This window comes from Pteropus alecto, unplaced genomic scaffold (assembly GCF_000325575.1).
Source record: "Pteropus alecto unplaced genomic scaffold, ASM32557v1 scaffold20, whole genome shotgun sequence".
Lineage (NCBI taxonomy): Eukaryota > Metazoa > Chordata > Mammalia > Chiroptera > Pteropodidae > Pteropus > Pteropus alecto.
Window position 1 is genome coordinate 9,937,361 of NW_006436298.1, and position 21,706 is coordinate 9,959,066.

At 34.4% G+C, this 21,706-nt stretch overlaps 1 protein-coding gene and 1 pseudogene across 7 annotated transcripts in view; one reads left to right on the forward strand and one right to left on the reverse strand.

Annotated features, from left to right (window-relative positions):
* Positions 1 to 21,706, reverse strand: part of ANKRD31 (ankyrin repeat domain 31) — a 141,632-nt gene that overhangs the window by 17,086 nt on the left and 102,840 nt on the right. For all 7 annotated transcript variants that reach the window (XM_025047708.1, XM_025047710.1, XM_025047709.1 and 4 more), the window contains 5 exons: positions 15,653 to 15,815; positions 13,803 to 13,918; positions 9,440 to 9,527; positions 4,962 to 5,058; positions 1,225 to 2,221 (listed from right to left, as the gene is read on the reverse strand). In XM_025047708.1, the coding sequence (XP_024903476.1) occupies positions 1,225 to 2,221; positions 4,962 to 5,058; positions 9,440 to 9,527; positions 13,803 to 13,918; positions 15,653 to 15,815 (1,461 nt within the window). The remainder of the gene's footprint in view (positions 1 to 1,224; positions 2,222 to 4,961; positions 5,059 to 9,439; positions 9,528 to 13,802; positions 13,919 to 15,652; positions 15,816 to 21,706) is intronic.
* LOC102879657 lies at positions 337 to 1,149 on the forward strand (annotated as a pseudogene).

Here is a 21,706-nt window from a genome sequence, read left to right on the forward strand (position 1 = left end):
TTATCCAGAAACGGAAAGGGTTGGAAACAGGGGTCATTCAGATTAAGTTCCAGTTAGCCTGAGTCAGTATCTGTCGGATCGGTTCATAGGCAAGGAAGCATCCTGGACGCTGCAATCTTTGCCACTCTGAATTCCTCTTTCAAAAAGTGAATGGGGGAAAGGGTAGAGGAAGCCTCTCTTGTTGGCATTTCTAGCAGAACTTTTTTTCCTCCTCTAATTTTATGCATATGAGATATTATTTTGATTGAGTCAGATTTACCCAAACTCTAAGTCACTTTTTGTTTCTAAAAATAAATTGACCTTTGAAGGAACCAAGAGGGCCTGTTCACCTCGATCATGAAATCATCCTCAAAAGGTCCACTCATGCGAGTTACTCAATTCTGGAATGTCCTAGATGACCTGTTTCAAAGTCACCCTGAGAGTTATGAGAAGTTCATTCGACAGCAGCTAAAAGAAAAGAAACAGCTCTGTGCTGCCCCAGAACCACAGATCTGTCTGCAAACCAGAATTTTGAAACCAAAAGAAAAAATACTTTTTATCAACCTATGTCGGTGGAAAAGGATTCCAGCCTCCTAATCAACCATTCATTTAGGACCTCTAAGTGCTGGCAGACTAGAAATGTCTGAGACATCAGATGTTTACACAATCATCAATGTTGCCTACAATCCTGATGTTTTCCAGGCAGCAGAAAAGGACCATAGGAAAAAAGATCAATTAGTAAGGATGGCTATGAAATGCCTTGAGAAACAACTCCAATTTACTCTCTCACATTTTTACCATATTACCAAATTTAAAATAAGAGGAAACATTCAAACGATGAGACAAAATCTGATGGTAATCCAAATTGACTCCACAGACTTAAGAGAGAAAACAAGAAAGGAACTAACTCATGAATAGATACGAAATGGTACTGGATTATGCAATCCAGATCACTTCCCTCAACTTTTACTGCCAAAAGACCACTTTTCAGGCCAAACAGGATGCCTGATAGAAGAGATTTCCAGTAAAGAAATCCAGGTGGAGATGAAGAGACTAACCTATGAATAAAAAATTGTGGTAGATTAGAATGAGAAAGCCCTGGAAATTGAATTAAAAATTGAATTACCAGGTATTAATTCAGGAAAAAACAAAAACAAAAAACCAAATTGAGCTTCTATGTAAGATGAATTTATACTTATCTCTTATTGGGGGAAGCTACATAGTTTTAGAGAAAAAAATAGGTACCTGTGTTTTGAATTCCAAAATATTTCCTGGGTTAATTCTTCCTAGTACTATCAGATCCTTTATCTGCATACATTTCTTTTTCAAAGCTGTGCTCTGGTTTGAAGGCTTTTTTGTAATATGTGGACAGCCAGACCCAGGGGAAGAGGTGCTCTGGCTGTCATTTGCATGTGGAGCAGCAAAAGCTGATTTTTTAAGATATGGTTTCATCTGATGCCCAGTATTACAGCCTAAGTCATCAATCCCTTGATGGGTCAGGGTTTCTGATGCCCTCCTAGGTGGTTGCTGGGAAGCTGTTTTCCTGTTTCCTCTTTTTGGATCACAGTTGGAAAATGCCTGACCACAAACAACAGCTGATGTCTGGGCATCATTTTGGGCAGGTGTACTTGTGGTTTCTGAAATATTTAATGTGCCAGTTAGTGCTGAAGGACTACAGGATTCATATCCGTTGGCTATTGTTTCTGTAAGATCATTTTCTTTTTGTGAACATTCTGCTTGAGCAATAAAAGCAACAGGTTGGGATGGTAATTTAATCTTCTTAGTGCCATCTGAAGATCGGGATTTTGGTAACTCATCCAAGTTACAGTCACTGACATTTTGTTTAGAATTCAGCTCATTTCCAGAAAATTCTTCCCTTCTTGCTGTCTTTAAATTTAGACAAGTGTTGGTATTTTGGCTGTTGTTCCACCTTTCCCGAGACAACTGTGTTTCCTGTATGTTTCCACAAACACGGCTAGCAGGAGAAAGTGAACTTGACTGGGGCTGCACTGAATTTTCTAGACTGGTAAACTCTTGGCTGTCCTTTTCACTAGAGATCTGGGAGCTGAATGGCAGCTTCTTCAAACTAAGACCAGATAAAGATGTAACATTCTTATAGTTTTGAATTCTCTGGCTTATTTTTTTCTGTTTTTTTGCCGCTACTAAAAGGCTCTTCTGTCTTGTGGCCAAGTTAGCAAGTTGTTCTCTCAGGACACCATGCTTAAATGATTCTATGGACACCCTAGAGAAAGAAAAAAAAAGAGACAAAAAATACAAACATAGCAGAAAATGTTTTTTAGCAGTCATTTATATTTTAAAGGTACTTTATCTCAATTTAAATTTGATCAGCTTGAAGTACACAAGAGCTTGTCTTTGCAATGTATTTCCCTTTTGAAGAAACGGACTCATAAGGTAAGTGTTTGCCTTTTTAAGGAGGTGACAGAGTGGTTATCCACATTTTTATTCATATCATTATCAGCTGTCGGTCAGCCCTAAAAGAGAAACAAAATTCGGGTTGTCTATCTCAATATCTACTAGTCTTGTAGTTGGAAGGAAGCAATTGATGGCCTAGGAGGAACACTTTTCATTAAGTTTGAAGTTTGCTTATTTGCTTAAAGTGTAAATATTGAGAGTAAGTTCTACTCAAGTTCTAATTAGCTATGGAGGAGTGAGATTGTTTTGTGAGTAATTATACCTGAGCTAGATCTGAGAAATGTCAGTTCATCAAGTAATTACTGTAATTGTACTTTGAACCTGTACTGAGGCATTTTCAAGTCCAAAGGGACTACCCATACAAGCATTATCCTGTGTGCTCCCCCAAAACCACATCTCTCAGGGGCTTGAGGACTAAGTGAGAGGAAATGACTCATCCACACTTCTGCCTTTTGGTTATACCCATCTATTTCACTGGCACCTTCAGGATATTAAACACCCTGTTTCCTGTAGTTCAAAACTTTTTGGTCTCAGAACTTTTTTATACTTTTAAAAATTACTGAGGAACCCCAAAGAGCTTTTGTTTATATGGGTTATATCTATCAATATTTGCTGTTTTAGAAAATGAAAAAAGAAAATTTTAAAACACAAGAACACACAAGCATACATTCCTTTAGCTATTAGAGTGATGATATCACACATTAAGAAAAGTGGCCTCAAGAAAATTCCACTGTACACTCGAGTGAATGAGAGCAAAAAGGGCAAATAACATCTTAGTATTATTAGAAAAATAGTTTTGACTTCACAAACTCCTTGAAATGGTGTCAGGGACTATTAGGGACCACCCTGTTAGAGCAGCTGTTTTAAGAAAAGTGATAATATAGATGTCTGTTTCTCCTATCATGGTTTAGAGTTGTTGGTCGTGAACTTGAAGTAGACTGGGTGTTAAGTAATGGATATAGGTGGAAGAAGCAGCAAGAAGAAATTGGATTAGTGAACAGCTGGTAGCATAAAATGCAAGAAGCTACATAGAAAAAAAAGAAGGTAACAATATTACATTGAAAACTGTGAAACAAAGAATTCATACAGAAAAACAAAAGTGCTCATTAGTTTACAAGATTTTATGCCTCATTGCAATATTAATAAAGATTTACACTTGAAACACTAACTAATCAGGAACTTTCAAAATTCTAGGTATCTTGTTAATCATAAGATATAAAGAAAAACTGAAGCTAGGCATCTCCAAAGTCCCCTAGAAAATATCCTGTAGCCAATTACCAATCTGTAGGTCCTACAAGCTCACATGCTTTACACTGTCAGGAAAAACAAGAAATAGAAAGGAATTTATGGTACTTATTCACTAGAAAGAAAAGCAAACTCAGGATATAGATTTATATAAAAAAATAAAAAACTGATTTTTAAATAAGCTCAGAAAAAATTTGAGTATGTAATATATGTTAAATCATAAGACAAAAATATAAAAAAAATCAGAAAGATTACATGTGAATAAAGAATAGGATCGAAAAGATATCTGCATTCATTGCAGCATTATGCACAATAGCTAAGACATGAGGATAATGGATGAATGGATAAAGAGAATATGATACACACACACACATACACACAGAGTGGAATATTATTCAGCCATAAAAAGAAGGAAATCCTGCCAAATGTGGCAACATGGATGGACCTTGAGGGTATTAGGCTAAGTGAAATAAGTCAGACAAAGAAAGACATTCTATGATCTCTTATATGTGGAATCTATATACACACACATACACACATATACCCCAAATTCATAAATATAATAGAGACCAGATTGGTGGTTGCCAAAAGTGGGTAGTGGGCAAAATGGGTGAAGGTGGTCAAAAGGGACAAACATTCAGATATAAAATAAATAAGTCATGGGGATGTAATGCACAGTATGGTGACAATAGTTAATAATACTGTATTATACATTTGAAAGTTGCTAAGAGAATAGATTTTAAAAGTTTTCTTCCCAAGAAAAAAAAAACAATAGGGGGTATATGTAGCTAAGTCTATGAAAACTAATAAAAAAATATTTCCTAAATAAGAAAAAAAATATATAGCATCTTTCTCAAAAAAGGATGTGAAGAGGTATATAACCAATATAATCAGGATAAAATTCCTTAAGAATCCTGAGAATTTAGAGGAACACAAAACCACGAACTGCTCAGAAGGACTTTTATGATAGCAAAAAGAAAATTTTTTAATGTAAAAAATTTGAGTTTACAAAGGAAAAAAACTTAGGTTTGGGATTCATGACCAGAAAGGCTTTTATAAAATTCTTGGCTGCAGACAACTTTTTAAGGCACTAAAATGTTTTCTGAATATTTCAGGTAATAAAGATGAAAAATATCTTTCTGGGAAGTACGATTCCGTATGCAGGTCATAGATTAGATGACCTCATAAAGTCATTTTTTGGTACTAAGAAATATTTGTATTCTTAAGAAATTCTAGGCCTTACTACTGTAACTTAAAATGGGTAAATTGCGAAAACTCTAAAGCACTCCTATTTTTTCACTCACCTGTATTTTTTAGCCAGATCGTCCCTTTCAGCCTTTTGCTTGGCAAGCACATTATCCATAACCTCTTTTATCTCTAACATCTTTTCGATGTATTGTTCTAGAAACATGGTAATAAAGTAAAAAGTTGGTTAACTGAGAGCTAGCAAATGTTAAATTTCATCACAAAGAACTCAGCCTTACCGTTAATTTTAAAAAGCGATGATCATTCCCCTGCCCTCTTCCCCAATATCAATGACCCAAATATATAAATCAAGGCTTACTGAATTATGTCACCCTATAGAAGTACCCTGAAGTGTAAAAACACTGTGCCAAGAAAGAGCAGGCCAGCCTGAGTTCTAATTCTGCTGTCTAGTCCACTGACTAAGCTCTGTGAACCCAAACAAGTCATATGACCTCTATGGTCAGCTTCCTTATGTGTAAAATAAGGGAATAAAGAAGATAAATAAGAAGATAAATATTTTATCTGTTAAAATCATTTAGCTTTTTTTAAATACAAAAAATACATTATCCTTGTAAAATTTTTTTCAAACAATATGAATGTTTACACAGAAGAAAAGTAAAAGTATCCCACTCCTTCCCCTGCTTCATCTCTATTTTACTCCATGAAAGAGATAGCTGTTAATAGTTTGGTAGCAGTGTAGGGATTTGTGTGTGTAAAAAATTTTAATATATTTATTTCATGTATTATTCTACATATTTGTACTATATATAACTACATATTATATATATTTAAGAATAAGAACCATGCTATCAGTTCTTGTCTTCACACTTAACACTTAGATCTATATAAAGTAACTTTTATAATAATTACTTAGATATTTCCTACTTTCTTCCACTGCCTCTTAAGTAAAGGCATTGTGCACTCCCCTACAATCCACAGGACTTACACATAAATGTCGATTATATCCAAATACAGATTTCCAAGTAGGAAATTGAAAAGCTTAGATGAATAAATTTGATTTCTTTTAAGCTACTTACTATTCATTTCACTTTTGGCTTTGTTTAAGTTTTTGCTTAATTTTTTAGACCAATGCGTATTTTCTATATAATTTAACTAGAGAAAATTAGTGGTGGGAAAGAACAGGGAGTTCAGAGTTGGAATTTGTTCCATAACCTCCCTTTGCAAATCAGACAAATGGTTTCATAAGTAAAGAATCAGGGTTCCCAGAGGAGTTTTGTCACCCTAATACTATGGCTAAGAATTAGTTTCATAATGTAACGCAAGTGCTAACAAGTGGGAAACTAGTATGATTATTAAGAACTTAGATATAAATTTTTTAGCAGATTTGATACTATTTAGTAGAAAGTAGTTACATCATGTACATATCCTGTCACATTGGATTTTCCAAATGAATTTTAAACCACTGGTAAAAATAACACTATCATAGTAACCTAAAAGTTTATTTCTACAAGAAAGGATATAAAGATATCTTACATGTATCTTGATACTGTGTACTTATTTATCAAAGAGACAACGCTGAATTTGAATTAATTAATGGTATTTTACAAAGAACCTAGAAATTGTCCTAATATGTGTAAGATTTTAATATATGATAATAAGGCATTATAAAACAATGAGGATAAGAGTAATTATTCAACAAATAAGAGTAGGCAAATGCAGGAAAAACCTATGAGGGGAAACTATTCTATCCTTATCTAATACTATATATAGAAAAGAGATTTTTAGATGAATGACAAAATTAAAATGCTTAGAAAAAAAATAACAAAACGTTCACATTTTTCTGCCTCAGTTCAGTTAAGGCACTAAATACATCTGATATGAAAGTGAATGCAAGACATCTTTAATAAAAATTTACAAAATGGGATTTACAAAAATTTACAAAAGGAAATGTACAAAATGGGATTTATTATTCTTGAACCCCTCAGACAGATGAAAGATATAGAAGATTTCAGAATATGGAAGTGGTGAATTTGTAAAGATATTTCTTTAGAGAGCTGTTGCTTCACTGAGTGGGAATCTCCATACTCAAAAGCAAAAGTGAGAAGTGAGGGGGCTTCTCCCTCCCTATGGGGGCAGTTTTTCAAAGGATTGTTGAGAGCATAATAACTCTCAATCGAAGTGATAACGGACTCATATCTGGCTTTCTCTTTGAACATTTAGAGATTAAGACCCTGAAGAGCAAGGAGCTCCCACAGCAGAGCAAAGAGAAAGTTGCTGCTGTTCTGGGAATTAACTGTGCTCCCTACTAAAAGTACAAGGTGCCAGGATTCTGAAGAGTTGGTGTGGAGCCTGCCCTGAGATCCTGCTGATGAGGGCTTCTACCTGAGGGCAAGAGTGTATGTAGTATGGACCACCAGAAAAAATAGAAGCTGAGATGAGACTGAGAAGGCCAGAGGGGAAAAAATGTACACTGCCACATCATAGGAGCCACCCATGTAGAAGTTTCAGAAGAGCCTCAGAAGAGCCTGCTCTGAAGAGACTTAGTTTTAAACCTCTGTCAAAGAGTGATGGAGCCAATCAGTCGGTACTTAGTCACTAGCCAAGAACTCTAGGCCCCTTGCTACCTCTCCTCCCTTAAAGGGGCAGTGAAACAAAAATAAAGGGATCATGATTAGTCAATTTGTATACTGGTTATAATAGAAGAAAATTAAATTACACAGACTGGGGATGGGAAGGAAGAAAAGTTTCTAATCTTCGAAATATTAAAAGAAATGGCAAAGAAAAAAACACATTTTACTATACAGAATTTTGAAAATTTATGTATTTAAGAACAAACTAACATATGTTACAAATAAAAAGACATTTAAGTGGCTGAAAAAAGTATTTGCAGCAGTTATGGTAGAAAAGGGGTCAACAATATGATTACATAAAATGACTCCAATTTTTTAACAGACAAAAAGGAACAGTCAATTCACAAAGCAGGAAATAAAACTAGTGAAAAAATACCATTAATAGTCAATAAGGCAAAGGAAATATGAGGTACATTTTGTTATTAAACTAGTAAAATTCTTTTAAATGAAAATGCTGAGCTATTAACAGTGTAAAGAACAACAAACACTAATCTGTGTTAGTGGAAGTGCAAATTTGTATGTAATTCTTTAGACAATCAATTTATCAATATGAATCAATAGATTTTTTAAATGTTATATACTTTTGACCCAATAATAATTCCACTCTGTCAATCTTACCTAAGGAGATAATTGTAAATCCAGAAAAAAGCTGTGTTGTAGCATAGTCACAAAAAATTAGAAGAAATCTAAATGCTCAACAATACTAAAAATTAAGCAATAAACCATGGAACATTTACTGAACAGGATACTGTAGAACCGCTAAGGATGATGACTTCGAGAAAAAAGAAAGTAAAAATAGCATATCTAGCATGACCAAACTATATTTTTAACAACTTTACTGAGGTATAACTATAACTATGTTCTTAGGAGGAAAAAAGGAAACAAATACATCAAAATACTGTGGAGCGACAGTAGGTAATTTTAGCATATTTCTTCTTCTTTATTATTTTTGGAGGTGTAACTATATGCCTTGTATAATGAAAAAAATTATAAACTTGGAAAATTAATCTTAGATTCATTAGATATTAGAAATACTAAATAAAATATATGAACCACACATATATTTTGGGGGGTATAAATTACTTTATTATTTTCCTCGAAATACAACTTATTTTCCTCGAAATACAACTTGTACCATGTGTTAGGCTAGGATGAAAAGTAGAATGGGTATAATTTAAAAGGAAATAATTTTTTAAAAAGGCTATACAACTTGAGTTAGGATAGAGATGAACTAACAGTTGTATCCTGCTACACAAAAGATTGATGAAGTACTTTATTTTTAGCTAACTACTTTTAGTTCAGATCTGCATCTATCAGGAGCTGCTTTCTACCTTGTAAATCACAAGAAAACATAGCTGTGAGCTATCAAAGGTTTACAAACATTCACTGAAGTTTTGAGAAATTAAGATTTATTAGGTCTGATATCAGTCTAATTTACTATTTTGAATCACTAGTGTTTTGTAAACAGGAAGACATCTATTCAGTAAGACGTATCTGCTCCTTTGGAAGGTACGGGTATTATCTCTGCTTCTGTCACCACCACAGATCTGTTTTTAAGAGCTGTCATAGCTGGGTGAAGCTGAAGAGCCAAGAATTAACACAATCTTATCTTTAATCACTATCTTATGCTTTTTGTCCCATTTTTATCTAAACATATCACCAGGAGTGGCTTATCTCTGATGATGGTTCTGAGTGTCCCTCAAATTACTCATGCTATACCTTGATTCTAGAAATATCACCATCAGCTATTATATCAACTACTGGTTTGCATCATTGACTTCTGATGATCGTTCCTGTCACTTTACTCTCACATAAAAAAGACCACATTTTCAGCCACTGTGAGCTTTGAAATAAACACATACCTTAAAAAAGTGAGATAGCAATGACCTTGGATGTCAGAAATAATCAAACTTACTATGAGTCCATAAGAATGAGTCCATATTTACCTGCATCTTCAGGGGTTCTTATTTCAAACTCCAATAAATTTTCTTGTTTTTCTTCTATATCTTGTAGAATGGCACTGATGGTCTGATGCTATCAAGTAAGAATACTCAAAGCTTCATTACAAGAAGGTAGATTTTCTCTCTGATATGTATTATGTTCAAAATGTACTCATGCTTTGTTTAACCCTAACTGTATAAATGCTGCATATTCAAGGAAAAAAGTAAACTTAAATATGTCTTGATTTTTGAAGCATATTTATTCCTGGAAAACAGAATGTAAGAGTAGCAACCACATAAAGAATAATTTTTCATTGACTTCTGTTAAAATTATAGGTGTAGGAGGAAAAAAAACAACTCAGCACAAAAAATTTAAAGATAACATATGCAACGAGTTCACTTTAAGGCTTTATGACTATCACTGCCTCTATGAAAATCTCACACATAATATTAGAAATATAAACCACTACTCAAAAACTCACAAAGGAGATTTGAGACTATGTCTTTATACCCTTGTCAGTACTAATCTTCCTGCCTGGAACACCTTCAATTTACTCTGCCCAGAACCCTCTCTTTCTTATGACATGGAATCACAGAGTGAACTCTCAAACCAGAGTGACTGGGTATAAATTCTGGCTCCAAGTCTTTCTAGCTGGGTGACTCCAGGAAGTTACGCTCCTCTCCTTGCCTGAATGAGTAACACATGTAAAAATGCTTAGGACAATGCCAGCACAAAGTAAGAACTCAATAAATATTGCTTATTGTTATATAAAACCCATCTCATAAATGGGTTTTATATAGTTAGCCTCTGACTAACCTAATTCGTACTAATTTATCCTTTCTCAGAATTACTTAAGAATTTCAGTGCTACAGATTTTAGAATTAATATATATATCTCATAAATTATATTTCTCCATCAAGATAATGAGATCTCGTAGGCAGGAGCATGGTTTTTACATTTGTATATGGTTTCCACACTGTTGGATATATAGTTGTTGCTCAATAGATGAAACTGATGGATCGGCTCAAATTATCTATCCTTTAATATATTCTCGATACACATTAATTTTTAAAATGTGTAGGTCCTCAAAGCCTTCTGAAGTATGTTGCTCTGAAATTTTACTTTGGTGCCCACAAGGATATGGAAAATTATCTATGGACTGGTTAAGAAAATTATCCAATTATGTGGAAAAGCAATCTCACTGCCATCATTTACAAAATAAATCAAAACTGTAAAATATAAATATGTAAAACAAACAATGAGATATCTTTCTTTTTTACAAAGAATAACTATGCTTATGAAAGCAAACTAAAGGTCTGAATTTGTGCCCAGGCTAAGCCTCTACCTATACATGAGGATAAAGAAAACAATTGATGCTTTCTGTTTTGCCTTATATTGTGGATACACATAGTCTCAGCCACCATGGGCTATATCCTTCACTCCACACCAGCTCCACATTCCACTGTAGAGAGTCCAGCATAACTTCTCCTCCAAGACCCCTCTTTTTAGTCCTTCATTATTCTTGTTTATCTTTTAAAAAGATCCTAACCTAGGACATGTCTTTGGAACAAGCAGCTTTAGACAGTTTATATTCTGCTTACTATAAAACTTCCCTATAATTTTATTCCAGATTTGCTTTTTTTACTATGGCAGAATCATCTTTGATTCTGACACCTCTTTCACAGTTTTGTACAATACAGAGCAGTGGTGAAGAGCACAGGCTTTAGAGCCAGATTGCCTGGAATTTAATTCTAGCATTGTTACTTAATAGAAATGTAATTTTGGATGAAGTTACTTAACCTTTTACATTAGCTTTCTCATCTGTAATTAGAAAGGTAATAACAGAACCTACCTAGAAGGATTATTATGAGGACTAAATGAGTTAATATAAAGTGCTTAGAGGAGAGCTTGCCATATGATAAGTACTCAGTGAATCCCAACTATTATTATCATTACTGCTTCTGTATGCATTTTATATGGTGATAGAGAAGGAAGCTACGTGTTGTGATCTGAAGGCGGCACCAAACTAAAATCATCTCATTTGTATGTGGCCAGAGTCACCTCTCACTCCAATTTGGTTTGAAACTTCCGAAACTCTAAAACAATTTTACATTTACAAAAGACAAACCCTTAATGACTTTAAAGTCCTCATATTTCTTCTGAGTTTTTCTTTTTCTTTTTTGTAAAGTTGGTTTTCTTTAGACTCCTATATCTCCATTACATTTTCTCCGTGGTTTGGCATCTAAAATGATATACGTTATTCCTGAAGCAAATATCCATATAGTCAATAATAATAGAGCAGTTTTTCCACAATGTTCTAATCTTTACATGAAAATATACCTTAAAATACTTACGGTCAATATAGTGGGCTCAGCTGATATAGGACCCCAGTCTACGGCAAATACATAGAAACGCTGGACAAAATAAGCTTTAAACACACCCACACACACAGCTAAGAATGAAAATGAAAAGGAAATTTCCTGGTTCCAGAAATGAAGCTAGCAGTGGCCCAAAGGGGATTTGGAACAAACACAGATATCGAGGGCTAGGTTTTTAAGGCCCATATGAGGAGGGGTCAGAGTGAAGTCCCTGAATAAAGCTAGTGGCCTAGAGTGGGTGCTCTTTAGGTTAAATAAGAATTAAGAAAACTCTACTTGTCACCTACCCAGGGCTTTAGGTAGAAAAGTAGAGATCCAAGCCTTTGTCATACATGTATATGAGAACTAAATTTATACAATGTGTGGTTTAGTGTGAACTTAAACGGAGAAATTAGCACAAAAAGTGGTGTACCACGGACAAACCTCTAGGGCCCCACTAGACGCAAATGTTAAACACAAAGCCTAGGCACACCAAAATTCCTACAGTAAACAACCATTATTAAAATGAGATTACAATAAAAAATTACTAACCACACGAAGAATCATGTTATCACGAATAAGGGTCGAGTCTAAAATCTCTTTAAAAAAATTTGGATAAAAAATTTTTTTAATGCTATCAGTATTGTAAGATAAGAGCAGAAAAGTCTTTTTGTTTTCTTTTTAAACAAAAATTGGAGAAGGAAACAGAATTTCTAGAAATAAAAATCATAGTCATTAAAATTAAAGCCTCAATGTATAGGTTAAATAGACTAGAAATATTTGAGGAAATAATGAATTGGAACAGAGATCAAAGGAAATCATCCAGAATATCATATGGAGAGTTAAAGAGATGGAAAATATGAAAAACATTTTAGGAGATATGGAGATGGGTCTAACGGACATAAACAGAAGTTCCAAAAAAGGAGATTACTGAGAATGAGGAGAGGCAACATTCAAGGTATTAAAAGCTGAGAATTTCCAGAATACAAATTAGAAAAGTATCTTCATATCAAAGGAGGATGTCTAGTCCTGAGTAATTAATAAAAACACATCCACATTTAGATACAATCTAGTGAAACTGTAGAACATAAAAGACTAAAAGAAAAATTTAAAATACTGCAAGATTAAAAGACAAATTATCTACAAGGAAATGACAATTAAATCGACAGTGGACTTTTCATCTATTACAACAGATACCAGAAAACAATACAAAATATTTTCAAAGTCCTGAGGCAAATGCAATTTAGCTTGAATACCACTTAAAATATTTAAGATATAAATTAGAATGACTAATCATAATTTAGGTTCAATAAATGACATTTTCCCTCCTCCACACTGACTAACAGAAAGTATATTAAGAGAAGTCTAATCAATATATATACTCCTATTCAAAATAATATTTCATTGAGGATGCTACTTTGCTTAAGAAGTATCTAGTATACTTTGTGTTTTTATCAAACTAAAGATATACATCTTATCTATCTAAAGATATACATCTTACCAATTAATATGTATTTTATTGAGCAACTACTATGTTATTTTTGCAAAAATATATTTTTAAATGAGGGGCTTCTCGTATGGCAAACATTATCACTATAAACTATGTGGGATCCAGTTTGGATAAACCAGATTGCTTTCCTTTTCTCTGTCTGGGTTTCATGGTCTTTTTTACCTAGTATGTATCCTAGATACTTTTAGGAAGTGGGTAAGTGAAGACACCTGTGACAGAGGCAGTATCTGTGGAACAAGAAGTAGCCAAAGAACCAAACCTAGTTGTAAAAGACAGCGGCTAATCTATAATTCTTAATCAATGCAGATAATTGAGAGTTAACCAGTATAACATACTTTCTTGGCTCATTCTGTTCAATTTTGCTATATTTTCTTATGACAGAAAACATTTTCAACTTGCACGTCCTTAAAATGGAAAGAGCGCTACCAATACCTAAAGTCTGGCTGGCCCAAAGAATGGCATTTTCTAGGATGAAGAACAAAGGATTTCAACTTCACTCACCACAGGAAGGCTTTCTCTTGTGTCATCTTGGTGTGAAAGAGAAGGCGAATCAACAGTTTTGCGGTCTTCACAAAAACACTTGTTATGTCTTTTGGGCTGGACAGCAGGGACTTTCACTTTAAAAAATAAAATTAGAAAATATAAAAAGAATGTGCAGAAACGTAGCTTTATTTTTTATCAATTATAATGATGACAGGAATAGGAAAGATAAATTAAGTCCACAATTATAATATCTTAATGTTGGTCAGCACCTCAGTCTTTATTATCAACTGACAAATTACAGCTAACATTTTCTGAATACTTATCACATGCTGGATATCAAATTCTTTGCATGAATCATCTATTTAATCTTCATATGAACCCTGTGAGATAGGCAGTTCATTATAACCACTTTACAGAAGAGGAGAGTGAAGCTTAAAGGGATTCAGGAAGTTTGCCCAATTGTCACATAGCTATTACTGAAACAAACTCTGACTTCAAAGTACATGCTCTTAATCACTACAACTATAATTCACTGTCTCTGTGAAGTTCTCTTGACCCTTCTCCCATTCTGGATTCCCTTTCCCTATGTAACTATTGTATCCTATGACCCTCATCTCTTTGGGGTACGAAGGAAATATGTGCACAAGAAACAACAGACAAGTAGGAATAGATATAGCAATAGATATATAATAGAGTGCCTGCTAACTCCAAATGCAAGGTTTCTGTTAAGCTGAGCTGATATAAATCATGGGATCTGAACCTTCAATGTATCTGTGGAGAAGGGAGAGAAATGGCTGTGGTTCTAAGAAAGGACCTGACCCTATGGACTTACCATGTAGTAGTAGGCAATGAAAAGAAGAACCTTATACCAGTCTTGACCTTGACTTACATGTGATCTAGCTTATTAGTAAAATAGGACGCAATGATTATCTATATCAATAATATGATTCCTCCCTTGAAAATCAACAGTTGGTAAGGATAGTGGTAGGCTGAGGAAGAAATGTGTGACAGGGATTCTTTTCCCAACATTCTCTCTCATAGAGAGAGAGGGCAGATTATCTTCCTGGGTTTCTTCTATGAGTCAAGGCTCAAGCATGAGGAAAAAAAGAACAACTTCTTCTCCTTAACACTTAATAAATTGTGTTTAATCACTTGTTTTCTGTGGTCTCCCCACAAGACTAGAAATACCTTGTGGGCAAGTGCCTAGTTTGCACAGCAAGTACTCAACAAATGTATTTTCTAAATTAGTATTCACTAAATGCCTACTTCTTATAGATAATTCATTATATTATTTAAATGCAAACTACTGGTAAAAATAGTTCATAAAATTTTGCTAGCTGTACATGTCTTTAAAATATTCTTTTCACTATAACATACATTATACACATGTATAATATATTTGCTTATCAAATTCATATTCTAGCATTAGAATATTAGAGTCTTTAAAAATGGGCATCAGTCCAACTTTTATATGAATCATTACCATTTCTGAAGTAATGAAATCTTAATTACAAAGACTTTAGTAGCATAATGTCAACCTTTTCCAGCCCTACTACAAGTAAACCAATGAGCATAGTTTCAGTTACACTCTATCTCTATCTCAGACCCAATGTTAGGGAGATCAAGGTTTGTTTAATGAATAATATGGGTTTCATTTCAACATGTAACTCCATTCCAATAGGTTCATATGTCCTATAAATTACAATAAGTTTGGAAATTCTACTTCTAAAAATAAATAATACTTTTCATGAGTTTAATAAACATACAAAACACATGTCCCCAGTTGTAAAACTATTTACACAACAAAGATGAAGATTTTATTTTTCTAAGTAGAGGTATAAAACAGCAAGCAATACTGACATACATACCAGTGACTACAGCATTACTCTCATCTCTATTATCAGCCTCAATAGCACCATAAGATTTTAGCAGCTCTTTCATTTTTTCATCATCTGCTTCATCTAAAGCAGTCTTCTGTTTTTGATTCTTTTGATTAGGGTTTGCTCCGTGTTGTAGCAGAATCTCAGCTACCTAGAAGGTATTTTTCCAAAGTTATCTCTATAAACACTTTAGATCAATAATTTCTGCTTTCATTATAGGATACCACTACCGACCTTTAAAAGTTATCATAAAAAGTTTTCAAACTTTGGCCAAGGAAATTTTTATTAAACGTGATATGATAATTGTAAATGGATCCACTGATTTGGCCTGATTTATTTCCATTGGAGGACTACACATGATAACATAAAAGTACCAAATATGCTGCCTTCATTGCAGTAAAAGGCATAAGTAGACTATGGGCTGAGGGTTTTATTCTATCTCTTTAACAGAACCCTTTGTCCTTTCCCAAGCTGCTGGAAGATGGGGTGGAGAAGGGAGGAAGATTCACTTCAGGACTATATTATATTATAAATTGTATTATAAATTGCCATTAGACATAGTTGAATAAAGTTCTATTTGAACTACATTTCAGGTACTTGTTCAAAGAGGTTTTATGAGCTAGCTGGGAACCTAATGCTCATTCTAATAATATCTATGCAAATATATTACACATGCTAAATAACTGATTTATATTCACAAAGGTTAAAGATAAAAGGAAACTTAGAAATAATCTACTCCAATCCCATTATTTTATAGAAGAGGAAACTGAGGTCAAAGAAATTGTGACATTTTAGGGGTAAAATAAGCTTCTAATATAAATAAAGCTTCTCTAAATAACTCAAAGTGTATATTAGAAGTCAGTTTATAACTGATCAAAGTTAAAGATGGTTACTAATTAGTTTATAAGTCAATTAGTAAAAAACAGCCAGTGATTCCATTTACAGGAGGCAAGCAAGAGTCTCAAACCAATGAAATATTTTCTAATTAGGAAAAGATGGTCAGGATTTTGTTAAAATAGAGATATACTATCTGCTAGGAGCTTTTCTCTTTCTGCTTATGCCCAGAGATTGAAATGCAGAGATATTTAGGAGCAAATGGGCCAATGCAAATGATTTGTTCCATCGGCCTAGAGATAGCATACACAGCTTAAAGGAAAACACATTTGTTTTAAAGTCAAGTGTACAGAACTCATTCATGCTACTTACTAGCTATGTCCTTGGGCAAGTTTCTTACCATCTGAACCTTATTTTTATTACTTATGAGGATGAAATGTGAGCCTTTATAAAGTACCTGACACATAGTGGGCTCTTAATGAAACTAGTCCCCTAATCCCCATTTTTGCTTTAGAGAAGTGAAATGATCAACTGAGGTAATGAGAGGCAGTAGATAATGGCATATGGAAAAGGTCTCCTGAAAAGTTTTTTTGATGAAACATGAATATATACACCTTAGTAAAGTCTGAGTACAGGTATTTTATTTTCTTATTTTTAAAAGATGGAGAGAGCAGTGTCTCAAACCAGTAGTTTCTATGCCTGAACGATCATTAAAGTCACCTGAGGAATTGAAAATAGATTCCTTAGACCATCTTTCCAATACTCTATGGGGGAGTGAGAAAGCTACTTTTAGAAATGAAAGCTTTTCTAGGCTCTTACACTTATACCATTTAATAATGACTATTCTGCATGTGTGTTAAGACAAAGCCTTGATCTTTAAAATATTGACATGGATTCATTTAATATACTAGTTTAGAAGACACAAAGAACTAGGCTCAGAGAGAGGCTCCTGAACAGCTGTTTTTCAGAAATACTCATTAAGAGGAAAAAGTGTAAGAGAAAAACAACAAGGCTGAAAGGCAGTGAACAGGAAAGGCTAAAGCTAAAGTTGGGAGGGAGTCCCTGGTAACATGATGGGGTGGATCTGAGGAACAAAGAGCTTGGCAAAAATTAGGTGATCAAGAAATAGGCCCCTCATCTTCTTTTTAAAATTAGCTTTCCTGAAGTAATCAATACTACAGTTATGACTAAGAAACAATCCATCATCACACACACTCACAAAAAAAAACCGTTATGCCTCTACAGCCAATTCTTTTCCACTACTCTTTGGACTTTGGCAGTCAGCATTCTACTTCAATCACTATAGGTTTTGCCTTTTAGATAATGCCATATGAATGGAATCATCTACTATATAGTCTTTTGTGTCTGGCTTCTTTCAATTAGCAGGATGATTCTGAGATTCAACCATATAATTATGTGTATCAATAGTTTATCCTGGCTACTTGCTAGCTAGTATGAAAACTGTTAAATCAGTGGAAGTTATACCCATTCTACAATGCATGTAGAGAAGTGTCAAAAGACACCTGTAACAAAGATGTTTCTAAGGAAAAAAATTACTTTTAACAATTTATTTATTTGTTGCTAGGCACTTGAGTTTTTCTAGGTTTCAGCCATTATGAATAAAACTATGAACATTCAAGTACAAACCTTTATGTACACAAAAAAGTTTTTTTATGATTCCTATCTCTGTTGAACCTCTCGTTTTGTTCATGTGTTATTTTCCTAATTTTGTTGAGTTGTCTGTGTTCTCTTGTAGAGTACTGAGCTTCTTTAAAACAATTATTTCAAATTCTTTGTAGGGTAATTCATAGATCTCCATCGCTTTGGAGTCAGTTACTAGAAAATTGTTTTGTTCCTTTGGAGTCATGTTTCCTTGATTTTTCATGTTCCTTGAAGTCTCGCATTGCCATGTTCACATTTGAATAAGTAGTCGCCTACTCTAATCTTTACTAACCTGCTTTGGGTGAGAGATATCTTCATCTGTCAATCCATCTAGGAATTCTGAGGCTTTCTCAGATCTTTTCTATGGATGTGCTTGATCCACACTTCTTATTCCTTCTTGGAAGGGAAATTCTTAAGATCATATGCCTTCTCTTAATCCCACAAAGCCAGGCCAGGTGTTGGCAGCCTCTTGTTTGTTTTTCCTAGAGTAATTCCTAAAAATCCTGTCCTGCAGTTATACTGGTGTTCTATGCTTGCTTACTAGCTCTTGGCAAAGGCTCATTCTGGCTCTTCACAGGAGTATACATTGGGAGCCCAGCCACGGGGGTAGAGGAGGATTTAGCGGGGTGGAGGATGGGAGTGGGATGTGGGTAAGGTACACAGAGCAGTGGGGGTGCCCATGAGTCAGTTAGGGAGACCCATAGAACAGGCATCTCCAGAGACTTGTAGGGGAGTTTCCTGATGGAGTCAGCTAGTCAGTGAGTAGGGAGAACAATGAAGCAGTTAGTAGCATCCTTGAGAATTCTAAGCCTTTGCTGCTGTATTTCCAGCCTCTCCCAGCTCTGCAGGTTGCCTTAATTATCTGGGCGAGGCAAGAAAGAAATAGGCCTCTTGGGCAGCATCCTGTTCAACTAAGGAAGTCAAGTGCTCACACACTCTCACTTTCCCCTACAGGAGAAATCGCAGACCATGGGAGCCAGGTGTGTCTCTCCTGGCGCTAAGCCATATTGCCTTGGGGAAAGAATGACATGGGCAAAGTGAAACTGCTACTCTCTTCAATGTGTCTATTCTTAGATTTTTTTTTTTTCCTCCAAACAGTCTGCTGGAACTTCTCTACTGGACTCCTGGACTTTCACAAGGTACCCCAAACTCCCAAATCGATGTTCTGTGGGCGTGGGGGGATAATGGTAGAGAACTGTTCTGCCATTTTGCTGACATCACTGTCCTGTACCTTTTTTTTCTAACATAAGCATTTAAGGTTTAAAACTTCCATCTAAGTTCTGCTTTATACTGCATCCCAAAATTTTGATATATTGTTACTTTAATTCAGTTCAAAATATTTTCTAATTTCCCCTGTGATTTCTTTTATGACCCATGGGTTATTTAGAAGTATGTAGTTTAATTTCTAAGTATTTGAAGACTTTCCAGATATTTTTCATTTACTGATTAGTAACTTCATTCCACTTTGGTTAGAGAACTCAGTTGGCATGATTCCAATTCTCTTAAAGTTACTGAAACTTGTTTTATGGCCCAGCATATGGCCATGTTAATGAATGTTCTGTGAGCACTTAAAAAGAACATGTATTCTGCCACCGTTGTTAGAATTTCCAATTAATGTCAAATAGATCAATTTGGTTGATAATGTTGTTATAGCTTTCTATATCTCGGGTGTTTTATTTATTTGTTTGTTTTTTTGTTTGTTTGTTTATTTATTTATTTATTTATTATTTTTTAGGCAAGGCAACCCTTGGTTGACCTCACAGATTGCAAAGACCTTGTCAGTTTACAATTTCTTATTTATTTATTTTTATTTTTTTACGCCTACAGCACCTAGTCTTCCTAGGTGGTCTACTAACCAGGTCCTACCCTGCTTAGCTTCCAAGATCAGACGGAATCGGGCTTGTTCAGGGTAGCATGGCCGTAGACTCGGGTGTGTGTTTTTAAATAGTTTTTTTTTTTTATCATTTTCTTTTATCTTTTCCTCTCACTCTCCTTTTCTTTATCTTTTTGTTCTCTACATTTTACAGGGTAGAATACATGAACATCTTGAAAAATAACCTAACACAGAAATTAAAATTTAAAAAGAAATGAAAAGATGAAAAAGGAAATAGGGTGCATGTAGTCAAGCAAGAATAAAAAATTCTACCTAAGAATTAAATTTATATGGCGTAACAGAACTGATACTGATTAGGTATATAATACAACATGTTTACCTCTCTTGCTCTCTTTTTAATCTTTCTGGTTTATCTATCAAACTCTTATCTCAAGATAAAGATATAGTGACAAAAGAGAAAAAGTGAGTCAAAAAGAAAATGAGCCAATGATAGAACTGTCACACAGAAAGAAAGCTAATGAAAACATGAGGGAAGATGTTAACAATATATCCATGTTAAGAGAATTAAAATATCATTAAAAATACCATCATCTCCTTTTCAAATAGAACATTTTTCCTTAGAATAGAAGCAATAGATATAAGGAAGGCTACTCTAAAGGCAAACTTTGTCTAAATCACCACTTAGGCGAAGAAACATAAGTGATCCTCTAGATCAAGCAATAGCAAACTGTAACCCACAGCCAAAACCAGTCTGCTGCCTGATTTTGTAAATAAAGTTTTATTGGAACAGCTTCGCCATTCATTTACATATTGTCTATGGCTGCTTTTGCACTATAACAGCAGTCGATTAGTTACAACAGAGACTGTGTGGTCCAGGAAACCTAAACTGTTTATTATCTAGCCCTGCTCAAGACCAGAGTGCTATCTAGCAGAATTCTCTCTGATGATAGAAGTGTTCTAATCTGCAAAGTTCAATATGGTAGCTACTTGCCACATGTAGCTATTGAGTACTTGAAATATAGCTAATGCAACTGAAATACTAAATTTTTAAATGTAATTAATTTTAAGTAATTGAAATAGCCACATGTGGCTAGCAGCTACAGTGTAGGATGGCATAGCTTTAGATCAAAGATATAATCTCTTTCTCAAGCAGCAGAACTAGTCCTAGAATTCAAGTTTTCCAATATCAAGCTTAGTGTTTTACCCACTAAATCAAGGACTCCTTCTGCTACTTTCTGTGGTTTATTTTCAGCTCTTGGCATTTATTTCTACAGAGGGCCCTCTATATCTGAGTAATCATTTTCTCCATTCCTTGAAATTATCAAATTGCTATGAGGGAAGATAGAGTCTTCGAAATAGGAAAATTCTTACTCAAGAACATCTAAAAATTTGACCTAATCAAACATCCCTCCCTGCTCATTAACATGGAGTCTTTCTCAACCATTAAATCGAAATCTCTTGATTCTTGGTCAGTTTACCACTGGTAATTGATGTTGAAATAGCCAAGAATAAAATGGAAAAACACTACAAACTGATTACAAAGTCATAGTGCACAGATGTAGGACTTCTTGAAGTCATATATTGAAATAATATTGGAGAAATGCTTGAAGCACCAGTGAAGCCACTGATGAGCAAGAAACTGACAGGGAAAACTAAAACTGTTAACCACCCCTCCCAAAAAACCAAAATGATTTGACTGTGAAAGGATTAAT